At 39.3% G+C, this 19,686-nt stretch overlaps 2 protein-coding genes across 2 annotated transcripts in view; one reads left to right on the top strand and one right to left on the bottom strand.

The window, feature by feature from the left end:
• Positions 1 to 318: 318 nt before the first annotated feature.
• On the bottom strand, positions 319 to 11,123 carry LOC110167760 (glutamate-rich protein 3-like). The gene is made up of 14 exons (XM_020933138.2): positions 11,037 to 11,123; positions 10,031 to 10,124; positions 9,836 to 9,961; positions 9,682 to 9,753; positions 9,178 to 9,306; positions 8,139 to 8,297; positions 7,237 to 7,437; positions 6,572 to 6,752; positions 5,547 to 5,733; positions 4,974 to 5,206; positions 4,755 to 4,895; positions 4,047 to 4,367; positions 3,118 to 3,252; positions 319 to 3,038 (listed from the first exon to the last, which is right to left on the bottom strand). Exons 1-14 carry the CDS (start codon positions 11,060 to 11,062, stop codon positions 319 to 321), a joined length of 4,725 nt encoding a protein of 1,574 aa, XP_020788797.2. The 5' UTR covers positions 11,063 to 11,123.
• A 5,680-nt stretch (positions 11,124 to 16,803) lies between these two features.
• LOC129412077 (LIM/homeobox protein Lhx8-like) overlaps positions 16,804 to 19,686 on the top strand; it is a 121,888-nt gene continuing 119,005 nt past the window's right edge. Inside the window, 8 exon segments of the mRNA XM_055165041.1 lie at positions 16,804 to 16,971; positions 17,466 to 17,591; positions 17,701 to 17,730; positions 17,733 to 17,824; positions 18,177 to 18,397; positions 18,710 to 18,813; positions 19,022 to 19,117; positions 19,388 to 19,577. Coding sequence (XP_055021016.1) covers positions 16,840 to 16,971; positions 17,466 to 17,591; positions 17,701 to 17,730; positions 17,733 to 17,824; positions 18,177 to 18,397; positions 18,710 to 18,813; positions 19,022 to 19,117; positions 19,388 to 19,577 — 991 coding nt within the window. The 5' untranslated portion in view covers positions 16,804 to 16,839.

The raw sequence follows: 19,686 nt of genomic DNA, 5'->3' as shown, positions 1-19,686 counted from the left end.
TAAATCCATCAATACAAAAGTCGGTACAGTGTGACTGGAGCAAAAGCAGCTATGGGAGTCTCACAAGGATGAATTATTGATACATTTGTGAGCATGAGAGGCAGGATCTGTTTACAGGTAATAGATGGCTCTACTCTATCCCTTACATAGACTATTCCCCTTTGTCAACAACAATGGGAAGAGATGATCTAGTCTAAACAGGCCGCATTCACAACCCATTATGTAGGTCATTAGATAATTATGCTTTATAAAGCCAGCACAGAAAGTCCAGAGGATTTAAGGCCACTTTGTCAATCAGTCTCGCTTCAGCCTGTCAATTCAAACTATAGAGTGGCTTTTAGGTCCATTCTCCGCTTTGGCGGTCGTGACTAAAGGAAATGAACTATGTCCAAACACAGAGTCGTCCACGGAGAAGGTGCTCAGATGTTCTTTACTCACAGTGTGGTTAGACTCGTCCGTAATATCTCTTTTATCTTCACTGAAGCTGTTGGTTTGAATTTTAATCGACCCCTGTTGACTCCCACTGTCCGACTTTGATGACGTAAACTGTGTTGTTACCCTCATTTCTTTGCTTTCTCTGTTTTCCTGTGTCCCGTCACTGGTTGCGGGTTCAATTGCTTTTAAACTGTTTTCTAGAAGCTCCTCTGTTTTCACTTCTTGTATTACAGTTATAGCTTCTTCTTTCCCAAGATCGCTCCTGTTCTCTTCGTTCAGACTTTCAGAAACTGTTTCATGTTTTCCACTTGGAATAGACAGGTGACTACTTGTAATGCTGGTTCTGGTAAGGTTGTTGTTAAGCTGTGCAAAGCTACCATAATTTCTTTCTACTTCTAATGCTGATTGGTCCACTTTGTCCTCAACAGACTTTAGACTTTCTTCAATTACAGATTCTTTCATATTTTCCTCATTTTCAACATTTGGTACATGTATAACTTTCCTCTCCTCTGACTGTGCTAGATCTTTGGTTGATACATCTTGTTTACCTTCAGACTGGTTACTCCCATGATCAGAAGATTCCTCTTTGGTTTCATTTTCTGTACTGGTCCCTTTCTCTCCATCTTTCACCATTTTCACTGGACTTTCAGATCTAGACAACTCTTCTGACTCAGTATTTGTTGCTTCAGGATTCAGGTCTCTTATTTCCTCCAAGGGTTCAACAAATGTTTCAAAATACTTGGACGTTTGATGCATGGTGACCCAGTTAGTGACTAGATCAGAGCTGTCAGCTGTAGTCAATCCTTCTGGCCTACCTTTCGGTTCGGTTTGCTCATTTTGTTCATTTAAAGAGGACTTGGCATGGGGCTTTAAGAGCACACTCGCTCCCTCCTCTGATGCTTTACTAGCTTCTTCTGTATCTCCATTTTCCCCTTCAACCGCAAAGACATCCACTGCAGCCACCTGTTCTCCTACGGGTTTGTCAGAATTGGACTGTGCGGTCTCCAAATTGTTGTTGTTTTCTGTTGTATCTGAATCTTTGCTTGTAGTTTTAACAATTTCTTCTTGATTTGAAGGAATACTTGTCACATCGTTGATATCGCTTTCATTGTTGTCATTTGCCAGTTTTAAATCACTTTTCTCCTCTTCTTTTTCACTTTCTTCCACTTGAGTTACACCATCGCTTTCCTGAGTTGTGTTTTCAGTTGTTTGTTTTTGCTCGTCTTCTTCAGTTTGCTTTGTCTCTGCAATAACTGACACCTCTCCATTTTCTGCATCCACTTTACTCACGTCAACCTTATTAACAATACTTTTATTCTCTTTTTCATGTTGGTCGGCCTCTTCAGCACTTGCTCCCTCATCAGATTTCCCATTTTTCTCTGTCAATTCTACACTGACCTTCTCTGCATTTGGTTCTTGTCCCTCCTCTTTTTGAATAGCGCTTTCTTGGTTTTCCAGTTGGGCCTGTTTCTCGCCTGCATCGTTCATAACTTCACTCTCTGACTGTTGAACGTCTTCTTCATTTTTTGTAATATTTTTCTCATCCTCACCAACATTTTTCTCTTCACTAGCATCTCCACTTTCTATCTCATCAGTTTCTGCCTGTTCTAATTCTTCCTTTTGGTTTGTCACTTTCTCACCTGGAGCATCTTTCTGATCTTCTGCGTTCAAATCTGTCACCACTTCTTTGTGTGCTTGCTCATTTTCTTCTTTTATAAGTTCTCTTTCTGGTTTATGGTCTTCAACATCATCTTTCTCACTTTTAATCCCTTCATCCTTATCCTGTCCATCTGTGTTTGAATTTGTTCCTACTTCTTCTTTTGCTATATCCTCATTTACGTTTTCAATTTGACTCTCTCTGTTTTCTTCATTACCCTCTTCTTGCATTTTTTCCTCATCACCCTCATTCAAATCAGATTGCTTCTCCACTTTATCTTCCTCCATTTCAGCCGTTACTCCAACTACTTCTTCAGTCTCTTGATTCTCCACTACAGGCTTCTCATTACCATCTTGATTAATAGTCTCATCTTTTGCACTGACTTCACTCTCCAGCCCTGTGTTTTCCATTGCATCCTGCTGCTCATTGTTTCCCTGTGTGTCTGAAGCAGGTGCTACTTCAGTGTTGATAGCCTCTTGTGCATCAGAGGCCTCAGTTTTCATCTCCATTGTTTCTGAGACCGCCAGTGGTTCTGTATGGTCGGCCTCCACGGTCTCGTCTGGCTTATCCACTCCTGATGACTCATGCTCCTTTTGAACACTTCTTTCCTCCTGCTCTTCCTCCTTCTCATCCTCCTTCACTTCATCTTTCTCTGCTTCTTTGTTCGGATCGTCTTTAGTTGGCGAGCTCTTAACATCTTCCACTATCTCCTCAGATGCCTCCTTCTCTCCTGTGTCCTCATTCTTACCCACTTCTGACACAGTTTTTTTGGCGCTGTCGTCATTTTGTGCTGTGTTAACATCAGTCATTTCCTCTGGTTCTTTTGTAGTTTCAGGTTTCAGGTCCTCAGGTTTAACCTCTTCTGTCACCACTATTAAATCAGTTTTCTTTTCTTCTTCAGTAGCATTTGCTTGTCCTGTAGGTGCTTCAGTCACTGGCTCTGCAACTAAAGCACAAAACATGAGAAAATGATACTTTAGTATTTTAAATTTTTCAAGTTTATTATGATATAAATAGTGTACAACCTTGTGGTTCTTTTTCTGTGGACTTGTTTGAGCCTGCTTCTGTGGTCTCTGTGCTGGTGTCACTAAGCTCAGGCTCAGAGCTGCAGTGAGACTCCTTCAAAATGGCCTCTGCTAACTTCTCCTGCACAGATTTGGCTTAGGAAAGAAACATTAACATGTAAATGTAAATGTGACAATTTTTCAGCAAAAACTCAACTCACATCAAATAATACACAAGGAAAATGAAAAGAACACTCAACTCAAGTGAGAAAGCCAAAGATATTTAATACAAAATATCCTTAATGTCACACTGTGAAAACAGAACAGCAAAGCTCAAAATGCAACATCAAGCAAAATACTATACATCAGAAGACTTAATGAACCTAATCAGACTCTGAAGAAGCATGTATAACATAATATAACTGTAATATGGCACAGCATTGGCTTCCAAATTTGCAACAGGGTTAGTGTCAACTCTTTGAAGGATATTTTTTGGCTGTTGCAAAGATGTGTTATAGTAATACACTGAATCCACAGAATGCATAAGAAAGCAATTCAAACAACAACAAAAAAATAATACAAATAATGTTTAAAACAAAGGATAGCCTTAAAACACATGCAAACACACACACATTTTCCACTATTATAATTCCATGTATAGGCTCACCATTGTTGTAAACATAGAGAACTAACTATATTTTATCTGTATTTACTTTTTTTTTTATCAGCAGAGCCAAAAGTCACATTTATTCTCTAAAATGATTCAAATATGAATGGTTTGGGCCGCCATAGTCTCTTATATGTGTGTATAAACTTGTGGGAAACACTGCATTTGGCCCTGGTCTATGTTGGGTGTATTTGTGATAATAGTGGAAAGTGTCACTCAGAGGGGCTTTCCTGTGCCCCTTCCTCTGCCACCAGCTCTGCCCCATTCTCAGCCCCAAACTCACCCCTCTCTGGCTCCTCCTCTGTCCTCCTCTCACCCTCTGCTGCGGTCTTCGTGTCACTCACTGTTCTGGTCTCGTTTCCTGATGGATTGCTGGTGTCAGTGATCTCTATCTCCGTGCTTTGTCCAGCGCTGTCCTGTATGCCTCCAGACCCAGACTCCACCGCCACATGTTGTGTCTCCTCCTGCACCTCCTCCTGCACCTCCTCCTGAGCATCTTCAGGCTTGTCTTGTGTCTCATCTTTGGCCTCTTTGACCTCCTCTGTTTCACTCTCCTCTCTGTCACTGCCTGAAAAACTGGACCTCGAGCATGACTTTCTATCATCTGTAAACATAGAAAACAGTGCATTGACACAGCTATTGTTGTTACATCTTATTCTCAGGCTGGATTAATAACAACATAATTACAACAACAACATAAACATAAAATACTTTGAGTTTAAATATTGTTGTAGCCTTTGTGGCCTATGACACATATTCCACCATTTTTTCCACTATTAACATATAATACTATAATAGCAATAAAAGATAGGACTATAATCTCCAAACTAAATCAGATCAATACTAAATAATTTTAACATACAAGCAAAGATTAACGCATTAAACAACATCTTAACTTTTCTCATATCCATGCAGTATATATTCAAAGAGGTTTTTTTGGATGTTACAAGTGGTTCATTGTGGTATAGTTTCTTGTGTTTGTATTGCCTACCGTCTCGCTCACTATCTCCACTGTCAGTTACATTGGTTTCTTTTACTCTTTCTTCTTTTTCCTCATTTGGAGAAGCAAGTTTCTTTTCTTTTTCCTCTTCAATGGGGCCTTCATCATCAGCTTCAAAGTCTTCTTCATAATCTATCAACGGAAATTTGTAATTGCTTCTTTAAAGTATATTTTCTTCATAAAATTCTTAAATGTTGATGTTTTGTTTACCATCTTTGGCTTTACTGTCTTCAGGTGCCTTATCCTCGTCTGCTGTGATCTCTGTGTCTTTTCTCGGGCTGGTCTCACACTCAGAGCGGGATGCAGGATCTTCTTTCGTTACTTCTGTGTCGGGTCCTGTGGTAACCGTCAGTCTGGGCACAACCCCCACTTTAAAGGCATCCTCCTTTGCTCTTTTGGGAGGGGGAACAGGCTTTTTGTCCAAACCCATAGCTATAATGCATCTAAATGATCAGAATTAAGTAAACTAAATAATTATTAACATAAATAAATACTATTTTTATAGAAAAGCATTTTGTTGCATAAAATAAGTTTTAAAAGTTATTTTACAAAGCCTGGACAAAATAAGAAAAAATAATAAAGGTAAATTAACAACCTAATATATTAATAGAAAGGCATTCATCCAGAATGCAAAGTCCCTAAAGTTTGATTTAAAACATCAACTACATCAAGTTGAATAGAATAGCACATCTGCATAGCAAAACTGGAAACAGTACCACACGAGGACCTTGAAAACTTGTTTCTAAACATTTAAAGTTGTCAATCTTTCAAAGCATTTCTCACTTGTAACATGGTGACGCTGCCTCAATCCCGGAGAAGGCAAAATGTCCGTGGCGCCCCCCAAGGCGAGAGCTTTTCCTGTGTTTGAACTCACAGCAGGAGCTGAGCCGCTCGACCTGCAGCCCATTTAAAAAGAAGGTCAGACTGAAGGGGAAGCCTCTGTGACGACGAGAAATAAACTGGAAACTCTCTGAAGGAAAAGACAAAGTAAACTTCAGGTAAGTTTTGTAAAACTGTAAATTTAAGGGGTATTATGTAACTTCTTTAGAGAAGAATACGCTTCATACTTTCATAGCATGGCATTATCTTGCATTTATTCAGTTACCAATGTTTTTATTGCTTTAAAAAAAGTACACTGAAAAAATGCATTATTTCTCTTATAACTTATAACTCCTCTCCTCTGACTTATAACTTGCCCATGTCTCATTGGTGTCACAAAACAAAAACTTATTACAATAATAAGTAATGGGTTTAATACCAACTTCAAGACTGCAATCATAACTAGAAAAGCACTCAGAGAGCGCAGACCTCCGCCAAGGACTACCCCCATTTTTTATATAAATTGCGATAAAATCAGTCTTCTGGATCAGATCCGGATCAGCCTTTGGAATATGAAAGAGGATCCCATTGTCCATCCCTGAGTCAAATTTCATGGGGTTTGGTCAATAATTAACCGAGATATTGAAAAACAAAATTTTTGGCCCCATTTACCACAATGTTAACTAAAATTTCAAAGTGATCCAGAATCCAGGATTTCTTCCGGATCACCCCCAAAATGAAATCAGTTCTTCCTTTTCACATTTCCAAATCACATCAAAATCGGTCCATAACTTTTTGAGTTATGTTGCTAAGAGACAAACAAACAAACAGACAAACGCCAGCAAAAACATAACCTCCTTGGCGGAGGTAATAATAACCACTATTAGCTGTATCAGTTTTGATAATAGTTTTCACATTGATTAGTATCTGGGTATGTGTTTCTGATAGCCATAGCTCTCATACTGGTATAAGATAGTGAGCGCACTGACCTCCCTCTTTGAGTTTTCCCTTGTACACACACAGGTTCTCTCCTCCGCAGTGCTGCTGAAACACTCGCACCTCATCTCTCATGTCGGGCAGGTCGTGTGACAGGTGCACAGATTTACCCATATACACCATGTTCACACGGACTCTGCTCTGAGGCATCGAGCTCCTCAGCACAGGGGCATCCTGCAGAAAAACACATGCACTCTAAATATAAACAAACTGCATAAGGTTTAAGGCATGTTTACTCTTAACCACAGTCTTGAAACTAAATGGCCAGTTTCTTTTTGTCTAAATCCATTGCTAAAAGCAGAGCGAATAACATGGAGTATGTGCTTTTCCATTGAAATATGAAATTAATACTTTTATTATAAAGGTAACAATAACGCTAATTTACTCAATACAATACAATGACATTCCCAAGGAGACAAAAAGGTAGTGGACTGTCCACCAGGAAAGTTACATATTGCATTCTTAATAGAAACTTTACAGCAATCATTATGCACATCACCTCTAGCACCCTTAAGAATACCCTAGACATGTTTAACAAATGTTTTTTTAAATTTTTATTTATTTATTTATTTTTAATAATGAACCCAAAATGCCCAAGTTTGTTGTTGAAAGTCCTGTTGTCGGGGAAAACCTTTAATAAAGCTTGTACCTCACTGACGTCAGCCCCACTGGAGGCGGTGGTGGGGCGCAGTCTCCGGCCCCTATGGATGCTGCTGGTGCTAAGCTTGATGGGGCGATCTTTCCTCTTGGTGGTGGGGGGCACAGGGGTCACATAGTTGTTGATGACCGGGAGGCAGTAGGGAGACACCCCATTACGAACCTCCATAGAGTTAAATTTTCTGTGAGAGTCTTTGTCTACCTGAGAGAGAGATGTCAGTGCAGTTTTTATCAGTGGGGAATAAAAACATATGGACAAAAACATCTGGTAAGTTGAAAACTATTACAAGGCCTACAATCCTCAAAAATGTATAATGTCACAATCAAAATTAACATAAAAAACATAAATTGTTTCAGTTTATTCTAAGTAATAATCAGTGCTCTGTATAATAAGCATTTTTCCCCTTTTTACTTGACTGTGTTGTTATTGTTGCTGTTGTAACCCAAGCCACCATCATCTTCTAAGTTAGTCCGAGGAATTCTGCAGCTCTTATGGAGTCTGTCCATAGAGATCCCACATGGAGACCTGGTGGTTCTGGCTTTGCAGGGCGGGTGAAGAGGTGCTGTGTTGTATGAGATGTTCAGCCACACTCTGGACAGTTGTCAGTGATGTTAGTGTCAAGTGACTGAGTTATGAGTTCATACCTCAGTTATTTGATTCTCCACCATTTAAGTGAATTGCTATACACCTAAATAGCTGCAATAATTGAACACAAAAGAGTGCTCAATTTATTGACAAAGTGAAATGCCATTACCATTATGTAGCCATTTTTAAATATTTAGTAAGTCCATTTATGCTTAAATATTAATGTCCCTCTAAAATAGCAGCATGTGTTTGTCTGGGGCACATCCTGTTCTGGAATGAGGTGAAAGAATGAATGAGCTCGAGTGTCGTGGCCTTACCGTCCCGTTGAATTGGCGCTGGTTGTCATGGTGATGGGCGTGGCCTCGGTAAGGGGAGCTCTGTCTGTGTGAGGCCGTGGTGCTGTTGCTGTGAAGTGGCTTTAAACGCACCGGGCGCTGCATCTTTCCAGGAGCCGTGTTGGGACGGGACGAGCCCGGCTGAGACAACAAAGGAATGTCAACAAAGGAGCAGGGACATACAAAGCAGAGAAAGCATAAAGATAAGAGGACAGTAGTACACTTGTTATATTTTTAACACTATCTATAGCCTATATCTCATAAAATCTCTGGAATAGTGGTCTCTACATAAGAACTATACTCTGGAATTGTCTTGTCACAGTTTTTTTCACATTGGTTTCCAAAGATAATTAAAAACAGCAATTTTGCCATTGGATTTTTTTTTTTTTAATCATCAATAAAATTTTCAAATGACTATCTAGTTTTGATACTAGTATTAATAATGTATTAATTTTTATGTTGCTGTTTGTAATTTATTAAAATATGACAAATATAAAGTTCAAATAGCAGAATATTAACTTACTTTTACCTTACTATTGTCATTTATTATTGAACTTCTGCGATGGCCAGTACAACAAAAGCAATACTAACTTTTTATTAAGAACTTTTTACCCTGATTCTTGCTTTAAAGTGAACAAACAGTTTGATGCTGGTTGAGAAGGGTAAGACTTTGATGAAAATATGAACTTAACATTTGTAAGAAGTAAGGACTTAAAAACATCTCTTAACAATATTGTAGCTGATGATGAAAGTAGGACTCTTAAACAGCACCACAGGCGTCTGACCCACACTTCTGCAGTCAACTAAATTATACAAATTGGTGTGGAAAGAGCTCTTAAGTAAAGGTCACATTTTAAACTCAGATTTCTCATAGGTGTAATAGGTGTTTTAACCATGCAGTGACATTTAAAGCCTCCCTCCTCTTTACCTAATGGAGACATTATAATTACTGTTGCACTTCAATCAAGGAGCTGCTATAACACTATGGAAAAGTGTTCATTAATTGTAGTGTTGGACTTACAGACTCTGAGGACTCTGTGTGCTCAGCCTCTGGTCCTGAGTGCTGCTTCCTGATGCCCCTCGCTCCGGTAGGTGGCCGGGGGGACAGGATGCGGATGATGTCCTCTTCAAATCTTTTGGACCGTTCCACCTCAAACAACAATTACTCAATGATACTCAAGGCATTTGCACTAGAATCACTGTGGAGGTAGATCTAATGTGACAGAGGTAACAAATAGTAATAAATACACAATTTCTAGTGGTGCACCATCCCATTTGTCATCATGAATACTCATGGAAACAAGCAGGTAAAGGCAAAGCAACAGGTCAGGTTGCTGCTCTTTTAAATTTATATAACAGGAAATCAAATGAGAGAGCAGGAAGATAATGAATTATAAGTAGATTTGGGGTTTGAATCCAGCATGTGGATGTGAAGTTCATACTAAATCAACTTCTGTTGTGTCTACCTGCATGAGGGCCTGCAGTAAACTACACCATTTGTAGCTATATAGTTTAAAAATAGTACCTTGATCTTGTGCACCCTCTCCCTCCGCGCAAACTCCTCCAGTTTGCGTTTGATCTCTATTTGATGGAGACGCTGGAGACACATAAACATAATTTAACATAATTTAACATGCAGAGAGAGAGACAGAGATATGTCCAAAGCTGTCCAACTGTACCTCCATCTCCAGCACTTTGTGGAAAATGGCCTGAGCCAGACATTCTCGGACGTGTCTCTGGTGGGCTTTTTGGATCAGCTTCTGCCTGTACTCTTTGTCAGGAACAATACGCCCGCTTCTTGTAATCTAATAATAACAGACATTTATTTGAACTAAAAAATAATTAAATTAAAATGTTTAGATGTCAGGTGTTACCAGGCCAGCCCTCTGCAGGTGTCTTCTGATGCGAGTGTTGCTGAAGTATCCGGCGAGATGTTTATCTGTCAGACTGTTGTAGGCTGAGATGAGGCTACAGAGACGAGATAAGGCTGGAATTAACACTGTCGTCCATGGAGTTAATGATTACAGCCCACAACAAATCAAACTCTTAATCACCAGAGCACTGCTAACAACACCATGTTTGTTTATTGACCGTTATCCTGCCCTCTGGATCAGCTTGTCGAAAAGTGGCTTTATTTTTCCTACACAGATTTGATTTCCTGTAGCATTTGTGCACCAGACAACAGGATCTTACAACTATGGCGTCTGTTACAGGTGTCTGCTTACACTGAGGAATTACAGAGATGGCACACTGTTCCTATCATCACTGGCCTGTACTGCCATTTAACAGAAGGTGATAGCTCAATATGCCCAGGTCTGTTTAATAGAACACAGGCTGTAGTCAGACATTATTATGTAATGAAGATAATGAAAGACTGTATCCTCCATGCGTAGATTACTTATTTGGATTTTAATCTGCTGTTGATGACTGTACAGCAAGTAAAATGTAATGTGTAGAGATAAATTAGCTAGTTAAAGTACTTATTTCAAGTTCAATAGGCCTACACTGAGGATGGATACTACCACTGTAGTGCATGTGCAGTAGCTGTAGTAGCTGTAATAATTCAAAGTAGCTGAACTAATGAATGTTGGTAATTACCTATCTACTTAATTTTTCTGAAACACTGATTTAATAATGTTAGGCTTCAACAATTACTTTGATAAAGGCACTTTCTAACATGGCTCAGTTCTATGTTACTAGAACACACACCCCATGATTAGGCCCATATAGGTCCTTGAGAGCAGATTACATGTTACACTGATTAAAGTCAGAACAGAACAACTTGAGAATATCTAGGCATCACGTTGACATAACCACTGCTAAATGAATGGTATGTAGACCAGTGGCAGTTTGCTCCTCTCAATATTGGAATTGGCTTACCCTGCGTTGAGATGGCTGTGGTTCATGATTTTGAGTCCTGTCTCTGCGGGAGGAGCTCTGGGGCTGCAGCCAAAAGCAGACAGGAGTAGTTTGAAGACAACTTGTGAGTTTCCAGCTGAGAGGGCTCGCGCTGCACACCGTTTACGGAACTGATGACACTCGCCGTTGCCATGGCAGGTCATGTGACGATGGCACCAATGAGGCAGGTCTCTGTTTACACCATAGACCGTATCTATACAGTCTATGGTTTACACCGGGCCCGTCACTCTCAGCCCGGATATTCAGAGAGACACCAGCATGGGCAACAGGCTTTAAATAATATTTGTAATAATCCATATGAGACCATAAATGTCTCGAAGGCCTAAAAAACGCAAATTAAGTGTGTAAAGTCGGCTATATTTTATACAAGGACCCAACACTTGGTTGCATTATAGATCTCTCTCTTCACTACAACAGTCACCAAAATCCCACAAGAGCCTCGCTGGTTTGGTCCGTCACATTAAACAAATAGACGCATTATAGCTTATGCCCATGGACAGTAGCACACCCTGGAGATGTGACTCGACTGATATAGGTGCTCTGAGGCCCTCTAGTGGCTGGTTGATATAAGAAACACAAACAATTCTGAAATAAAACAAAATTTGATTCATTGCCATTTAAGTGACCCAATTGTTATATTTATGTAGTCTAATTGGTAGAGTATTTAAAATATACAGGTCTACTAAAATTTTAAAGTTTGCATGAAGTGGCCATATCTTCACGCCATTTTTGAAGCCTATTTTTCATACACAGTTACCGTTAGTTATTGCACATATTGACGTCATGATTTGATTTGACGCAAGTTATGTGCACGTTATAACCAATGTGATCAGTAGGTGGAGCCATATTTCCATTTCAATTAACTGGCTCTCTCCTTTTGTCACGGGACTGAAGAGGAATGAAATGCGTGGTATCTATAATTAAGTTTTAAAATCTTTCTGCTTACGTTGGAATGGATTTTTAAAATGAAATGCTCTCTGTTTGAATTTAGAAAAGCTTTTCTATTTGCCACCTTAATAAGTCTAGTTTTGAATAGCATAATTTGAGCATGATTTAATAGTGTCCAGCTGTTAACAACAATAAAACACTGAGATAAGCAGGGGTGAGGGCAAATACAAGCTCTGATAATTATAACGAGACCAGACTGGCCCTGAAAAATCTTAAATAAAGTTTCAGTTCATTTGTGATTTTCTGATCTATGTTATGTGTCGTTTCCTCATTAAAAAAAACACACAAAAAAACATGTCCATGCACACACCCTGCATATTTAGAGTTCTTCTCTCAAACTGAAAATGCTCTATTCCACCTTGTGATGTCATGTGGTAAAACAGGAAGTGCCCCACTGTATCTTTAAACTCCATACACTTTCACTAGAGTTATTTGGGTAATTTCAACCCTGGAATTATGAATCTCTGTTACACAAAAGTATGAGGTAGGTGCTAACTTGAAAACTACCGCCCCATAACGTCACAAGGTGGAACAGAGCATTCTGAGCTTCGGCGGTGTAAACAAACTAATACAGGATTACTCAAACATGTGTGAATGAAACAGAACTCATGTTTCTGAGGAGGCATCATAGCATTATAACATGGCTTAAAGCTCACAAGAGTCAATTTTGCATAATATAGGACCTTTAAATATATTACATTACCCCTTGTTTAATTTATTACTAGACTTTGCTGTAGAATTTAAACAATAGGCCATTGGGCCTTAAGTGAGGGAGCTTGTTCTTAATATTAAACGATCTTGACATGGAGTGTGCTTGTTCGAGGGTCTGTTCACACCTGCTACCCTTCAAAACCCTCCTATTTCTCTCCAAAAGACCAACCAAAAATAAAATAAAATCTGTACTGGCTTATTTTGGTAACACTAAAAGATAAAATGTTCATGTTCTTTTCAGAGTATTGCAGCAATGCATGATTTTTAGAACAGAACCAATTAATTACTATCACATAATTAAAGAAATCTAACAATGATCATTTTATATTTTGCAGATCTTTCCTGATTTTTTTGCTATATGATCAGAGCAACAATGGACACGCAACTATAGGTTCCAAACTGCAGGTAAATTGACTGGTACTCATTAAAACATTCCTTTGTTCATTAAACTGGTGCAAGTGAGATGGCCTTCAATGCTCGTCATAAACACAGTAATCAAAGCTGCACTAAACGCCTAATACAGAGTAAATCTTAAAATAACAATTAGTGTTGAAAAATAGGAGGTGATTATAAATTCCATTCAGGAAAAGGTCTTGGCGGTGAGCTTGGGGTGACGGGGGGGTTCTTAGGGAGTCATGCAGTTTACAGATGGGGGGAGGAGGGGGAGGAGGCGGGTTTTGCAATCAGTGTTAAATAGAGCCGTTTTGTGCCTGTGTGATTGTCAAGTGGGCTATTACTGCTTGATAAGAGCACTTTTTCCTTATGTGGCTCTGATTGGGGCTGCGCACGCTGCTCCCCTCGCAGGCCGTCCCAATGCAATCAGGCCGCTCTTTCACTCTGCTCTGCCATTTTCACTGCTGTGATTTCACCCACTCCCCCACCCACCCCCTCAACACCACCAGCACCCCACCTCCCCCTTCAGATTCAATAAGTGCCCATTTACAGCAAGGAGAAAAGGTCATGCCAAACTCGTTGTGTCAATTGTAAACCACCCCAATTTGGGCTGATTTCAATGAAATAAATGAGTAGTTCCAGACGTGAAGAAGACAAAGGTCTATGGGGAAGTGTCAGATTAAGAGATTCTTCTCTTTGAGGACAAATCTACTTTGTTTGTGCCCTGGTTTGTACCCCTTGTTGCTAGCTGCATTTTAGAAGTATGCACAAACTTTTCAACATACCGCATTACATTGCTGTACAAGTGGTATTTGTATTTTGGTGACCACAATACTATGTGTGTTAATTGTTTGCATTTTTATATATATTTTTGATAACATTATTATTCTCCAAGCTTTAATTGTTACCAAGAGTTGCATATTGTTAAATGATATCATACCCCTCCAGACCTCCTTTTCATTTATCCAAGCCTAGGAGTCAGCTCATGTTTTTCATTAAGCTTCTTGCAGTCACACGGTTAAGTCATTTACACGACAAGTGGATCCCACACGCAGTAGACAGACTGACAGATTTAAAGCAGTAAAACACCATATCAGATCAGACTGTGTTTTGGTCTGGTCCACATCACAACAAACATTTGAGAAGTCAAGTATATCAAGAAAAACATTTAAAACTGTTGCACTCAGATTGTGATCCCTCCTATCATCTGCAGGCTACTGATTTCAGAGTATTTCAACAGTTATATGGGTTTCACAGATAACAGAGTCAGTGGGTTCTGCTTGAACTCCCAGTAGTTTGAGTTTCTTAATTGTTTATCTATTTTCACTTTGTGCTCTCACACATTTGACCTTCACACGTGATCTTTTTGTTGAAGTTAAACTAACTCAAAAGTGTCCAGGGACCAAAAGGAAACTGTTTTTGCTTTAAAGGACTTGTGGTCTTGTGCACAGACTGTGGTTGTCCCTGATGTTTGCGATGTGTAGGCTGATAAGGTCCATTCATGTGGACCAGGTGGAACAGGATGCAGAGATGCAGGCACGCTACCTCCTCTGTGCCCCTGTGATGGGGTGATAGGCAGTTACACTCATGCTGGTGCAAGTCTGTAATCCCAAAGCAAAGTAACACAGAGAAGTCCTTTCTTTTCCTCAGAGGTGGATGGGCTTTGAGGAGCTGAGGACCACACTCTGCTCAGGAGTAGAGAGCTTTCCATTCCAACAATCAACAAAGTAAAAAAAAAAATGCATGTGTATTGTGCATCCCACTTTTTGATTCGGTCCTCTGTATAGTCTGTGCATTATGATAAAAATATCTACTTCAAGTTTGTTGTGCTGTTTGCTATTTTGAGAGCGATTACTAAAGCAGCAATTGTTCTACACGTTTCTTTTTCTTTCTTTTTTTGTTTTGTTTTACAATTTCTGGGTTTCAGATAACATCGCAACATCCCAACATTCTTCAGCTGTGTATGTGTATCTCAAAGAAATGGGGGTGGGTAATATAATTGTTGTTAAAATGCATATTCTTTATGTAATATGAAATATTAAATTCAAGGGTCTAGTTAATTAAGTAAATGATCAGGTTATATTTTTTGTGGACTTGAATATATTTCTTTCTTTATATTTTCTTCCTATCAGGGAGTATGACATCATGTTCTTTAAACTGAAAGCCACCAAATTTGTGGCACAGTATTTTAAGATTTTTATTCTTTTTCATTAAAATATCAATGTGGCCTTGATGTAGGAAATGTGCATTTTACTTAATAAGCAGTACATCACCTCCACTGAATAATACATGTTATGGTCCAAAACAAATGAAATCACTTTAGATACTTAATATTATTGCATTAAAAGTAATCATTCAAAACAACTGTGTGTCTCTCTGAAGTCCCAATTTGATTGCATTAGACGGAGTATGATATAAATACAAAAAATAACTAATTACATGAAATGTTTTTCAAAAAGTGTTTGTGCATCAACAAAAATGTGTTGAATTTTTTTCATTTATTTGATGTATTTCTGGGAAATCTAAAGACTCACCCAGACACAAAACAAAGGGCTCTTGTGCAGTTTGTAACAGCCTAATTAAAATACTGAATTCAGACTAAAATTAGATGTAAGATTCTCTCCATGCCATAACTTTGATATTCTATATTATAAGATACATTATTGCATAGTGCCTTAACACAGCAGACTGTTTTAGACACCTAACAACTAACAATAACTGCTTACAATAACAGGTCTAATTGCAGTAATAGCTGTGTGGGTCATTATTGACCTTTGTCCCTTTTAAACTGTTGTTGTACAATTTGTGTGTCATTGAATGTGTGACAGTGACAGACTGACAGCTGCCATTACACAGATCACACGTTCTGACCAATTAAGAAGCATCCTGGTGCCTTCATTGCACACATCAGGCTAGACTAATAGCCCATAGGATTTAGACCTACTGTTTAACGCCATGAAGAAACCACACATGTAGCTTTAGTCCCAGAGGAGGCGCGGCTAAAAAGGTCTGAAAAATGTGAATTTATGATCCACCCACTAGGCACATCTTAAGGCACACTCGCTGCCAAACAGAGCAGAGGAGCGCTAGAGAATCTGACTTTCCTTGAACGCAACTTTTGGGGAGCTTTTACGTACTCTGGAATATAGAAATGCGCTGGAAAAACGAAGTGAAAGTTGAATGTTGCACTGTTAGCCCGAATGAAAACGAGACTATTTTGTCCACCGAGGAGGTAAGACTTTCCCATGAGCGCCGGTCAGTATGTCTAGATCTTTAATATAGCCAAAAGGGAAATTGTCCTGCCAATAAAAATCAGGGTGGCTGCGTGTCATTAACCGGCCTCGCGCAACCTGACTTCTCGGTATTTTCACAATTTGAAGCAATGCACTCCCCCTTGGATTCTGCAATTAAAACTCAAGTAGTTAATAAGACCTCTTCACCTTTTGCTTTGCCCCGGGAAGACGTTTGTGGCGAACTTAGCCCTTTTAATTGGTGTTATTAAATAAATCAATGCCTTTTTTCCCAGAGACGTCGCGCTGCGTTTGATTGACAGGTGAAATTGGCGTGTTGCTGAATCACACAACTCGAGGACATAATGCACATAGGATAAGTATGAGTTCAAGTGTTGTCTGTTTGTGTACGTAATGACTACTTCTCTTTTTAAATGTCATTTTGGTAATCGCCGGCGTTGTCATGGTGAAAAGTGAAAGGCATGATATTTATGGGACGGAGCAGGGGGCATTTAAGGCGGCTGCGACAGTCTGACCCACCGACCGTCATGTGCGAGGACTGCAAAGGCGGAGAGGACCTGCTGGCCAAGTGCGCAGAAGAGGGAGACATCATGGTACGCGCTCAAAACGGACTAAACTTTTATAACCTTATCGACAAAGAATAACAAGTTATTTGGCTTTTTTTTTTTTTTTTTTTTTTTTTGGTGGGGGGGGTGTTTAACTTTTTTTTTCTTTTTTTTTTCGGACAAAAGATGTCGGCATAAGTTTTCTTCAAAGGCTCTTGTTTTGCCACAAACATCATCTCGGGCGCTGCATTTCATATTATTTAGGGTCAATTTATTTGTAGTACTTTTCAGCTACTACAAAGTTTCCATTTCCCCCATACTATAGGCCTTTTTTTGTTTTGCTTCTTCTGGCAACTTCCAATTGAATGTCAATGTCATTCAATAGGCTAAACGCGGGTATTCCTACCATTTAACCAAATGAGCTTCAAAAGCATTAAATCAGGCCTGTTGAATTTAATGAAAATGTCTGGCTCTTAATATGCAGATTTTAGAGTTTGGAGTGATATTGGGTGCTTGGCTCTGACCACAGCTCTCCTTCTCAGGGCGCTCCTCTGGAAGTTTTGGATGAAGACGCGTCATCCCTTCAGGCCATGACTTCTGCTCCTCTGTTGGGCAGGACCGTGTGCGCGAGCTGTAACGAAGAAATAGTGGATAAATATTTGCTCAAGGTAAATGCGTTTAGTTTCTTTCTTCTGATGATTTTTTTTTTTGAAATTGTAAAGACACTCTGAGATGCCAGTTACTCACCTTCTTGTGGTCTCTTCGTCTTGGCTGTAGGTGAACGACTTGTGCTGGCACGTGCGCTGTCTCTCTCGTGCAGCGTGTGCCAAACTTCACTTGGCAGCCACAGCAGCTGCTACATCAAAGAGAAAGAGGTCTTCTGTAAACTGGATTACTTCAGGTACGCGCACAATGATCACGGAACAAGTGGATACAATTTAGAGAAACAATAACTAGGCTATGTCTTCTTCTTCTTCTTCTTCTTCTTCGTATTATTATTATTATTATTATTATTATTACTATTACTACTACTACTACTACTACTACGATTAGATTATTATTATTATTGTTATTATTATTATTATTATTATTATTAGTCAATGTAGCACCGCTTATTCAGCGCTTTATATTACAATTCATTACGCATTCCTAGAATCTCACTCAAAATCTGAGTCAAAGTACGAGATTAAAACAAACAAACAAACAAACATTAGCCGATAGAAAAAATTAACTTTTTTTATTGTTACGTGCAGAAGGTACGGCACTTGGTGCGCGTGCTGCGGCCGGAATATCCATGCCACTGACTGGGTCCGTCGCGCCAAGGGCAACGTGTACCACCTGGCGTGTTTTGCGTGTTTTTCCTGTAAAAGACAACTGTCCACGGGAGAGGAGTTTGCGCTCGTGGAGGAAAAGGTGCTCTGTCGCGTGCACTATGACTGCATGTTGGATAACCTCAAGCGCGCCGTGGAGAAAGGTGAAACTACCGAGGACCCCTGAATGCATCAGCATTTAGGAAAAAAATCTACCTGACAAAATATGTAGCCTACTAAGAACGCTGGCTAAACATCTCCAATGAAATTAATTAACAACTGAGAAATAGTTTAATTTTAAAGTTAACCTAGGCCTCAGTAGATTTTAGTCTGCAACAAGGGCCATAGCACTAAAAAGGCCTCAAGTCAATGTTACGATATCATTAAATATTCCAACAAAATTATAAGAATTTGAATTTTGTTCACTGACAATAAACAATGAAACTATTCTGATCAAATATTTTTGTTTTTCACAGGAAGCAGTGTGAACATGGAGGGAGCAGTGCCGACTGAACAAGAGCTAAACCAACCCAAACCCTCAAAAAGGGCTCGCACAAGCTTCACTGCAGACCAGCTGCAGGTAAACACCATCAGAATAATTCAACAACAGCATCCTTGTAATGTAACATATACCATAAAAATTTTGGTAATATTAAAGGTTAAATTCTATAAATTTAATTTTCCTATTTTTAAAATGTAGTATGTAAAAGTAGACTTTGTTGAGAGTAGAAAGATCCTTTGCACTTCCAGATGTGTATCTGATATTTGTATGTGATATCTGTGTGCAGGTGATGCAGGCCCAGTTTGCTCAGGACAACAACCCAGATGCTCAGACGCTGCAGAAGCTGGCGGAGCAGACCGGCCTCAGCAGAAGAGTCATACAGGTCAGCACACACTTTCATTCTTTATTTATCAGAGAATCTGTATTAATTTAAAACATGGAACATTACATAAGAAGGGTGTAAAATTGTTTGCAGACAATTAATAGTTATTATGACAATTACTTATTTAATAAAACAAAGTTCCATATTTAAAATATGTCAGTTCATCTATTGTAAAAACATTAAATATAATCATTATTAAAACTTTTATGTGATTTTTAAATTAATGTGCCAGACATTATTAGTGTATATGTTGTAAATGTTTTTCTTTAGGTCTGGTTCCAGAATTGTCGAGCGCGCCACAAAAAGCATGTAAGCCCAAACCACTCCTCGAGCACCGCACTGACCTCACTGCCGCCCAGCCGTCTGTCTCAGCCCACTCCCACCCCAGAGGAGCTGCAGTACACTTCCTACGGAGGCCCGGAGGGGTCAATGATCTCAGCACTGCACTCCTTCATAGATAGTGAGCCCTTCTCATTGAATTGCATTTCTGAAATACTGTAAAAAATTATTATAATTTTACCATTCCAGAACAGTAATAGACTGGGGTACAAGTAAATTAACTGAGCCAA

The sequence above is a fragment of the Boleophthalmus pectinirostris genome, unplaced genomic scaffold (genome assembly GCF_026225935.1).
Source record: "Boleophthalmus pectinirostris isolate CB_2022bp ecotype Guang Dong unplaced genomic scaffold, ASM2622593v1 HiC_scaffold_7, whole genome shotgun sequence".
NCBI classification, from domain to species: Eukaryota; Metazoa; Chordata; class Actinopteri; order Gobiiformes; family Gobiidae; genus Boleophthalmus; species Boleophthalmus pectinirostris.
The sequence above is the reverse complement of the archived record's forward strand: the minus strand, read 5'-3'. Positions and strand labels throughout refer to the sequence as shown.

What these genes read in the sequence shown, in the direction of transcription:
- LOC110167760 (XM_020933138.2), bottom strand. Translation starts at nt 11,062, where the DNA reads ATGAACCACAGCCATCTCAACGCAGG. An exon ending in ACCTGCAGAGGGCTGGCCTG is followed by an intron (nt 9,962 to 10,030) that starts GTAACACCTGAC and finishes TGTTATTATTAG; the next exon opens with ATTACAAGAAGCGGGCGTAT. An exon ending in TGGAGATAGTGAGCGAGACG is followed by an intron (nt 4,368 to 4,754) that starts GTAGGCAATACA and finishes CTATGTTTACAG; the next exon opens with ATGATAGAAAGTCATGCTCG.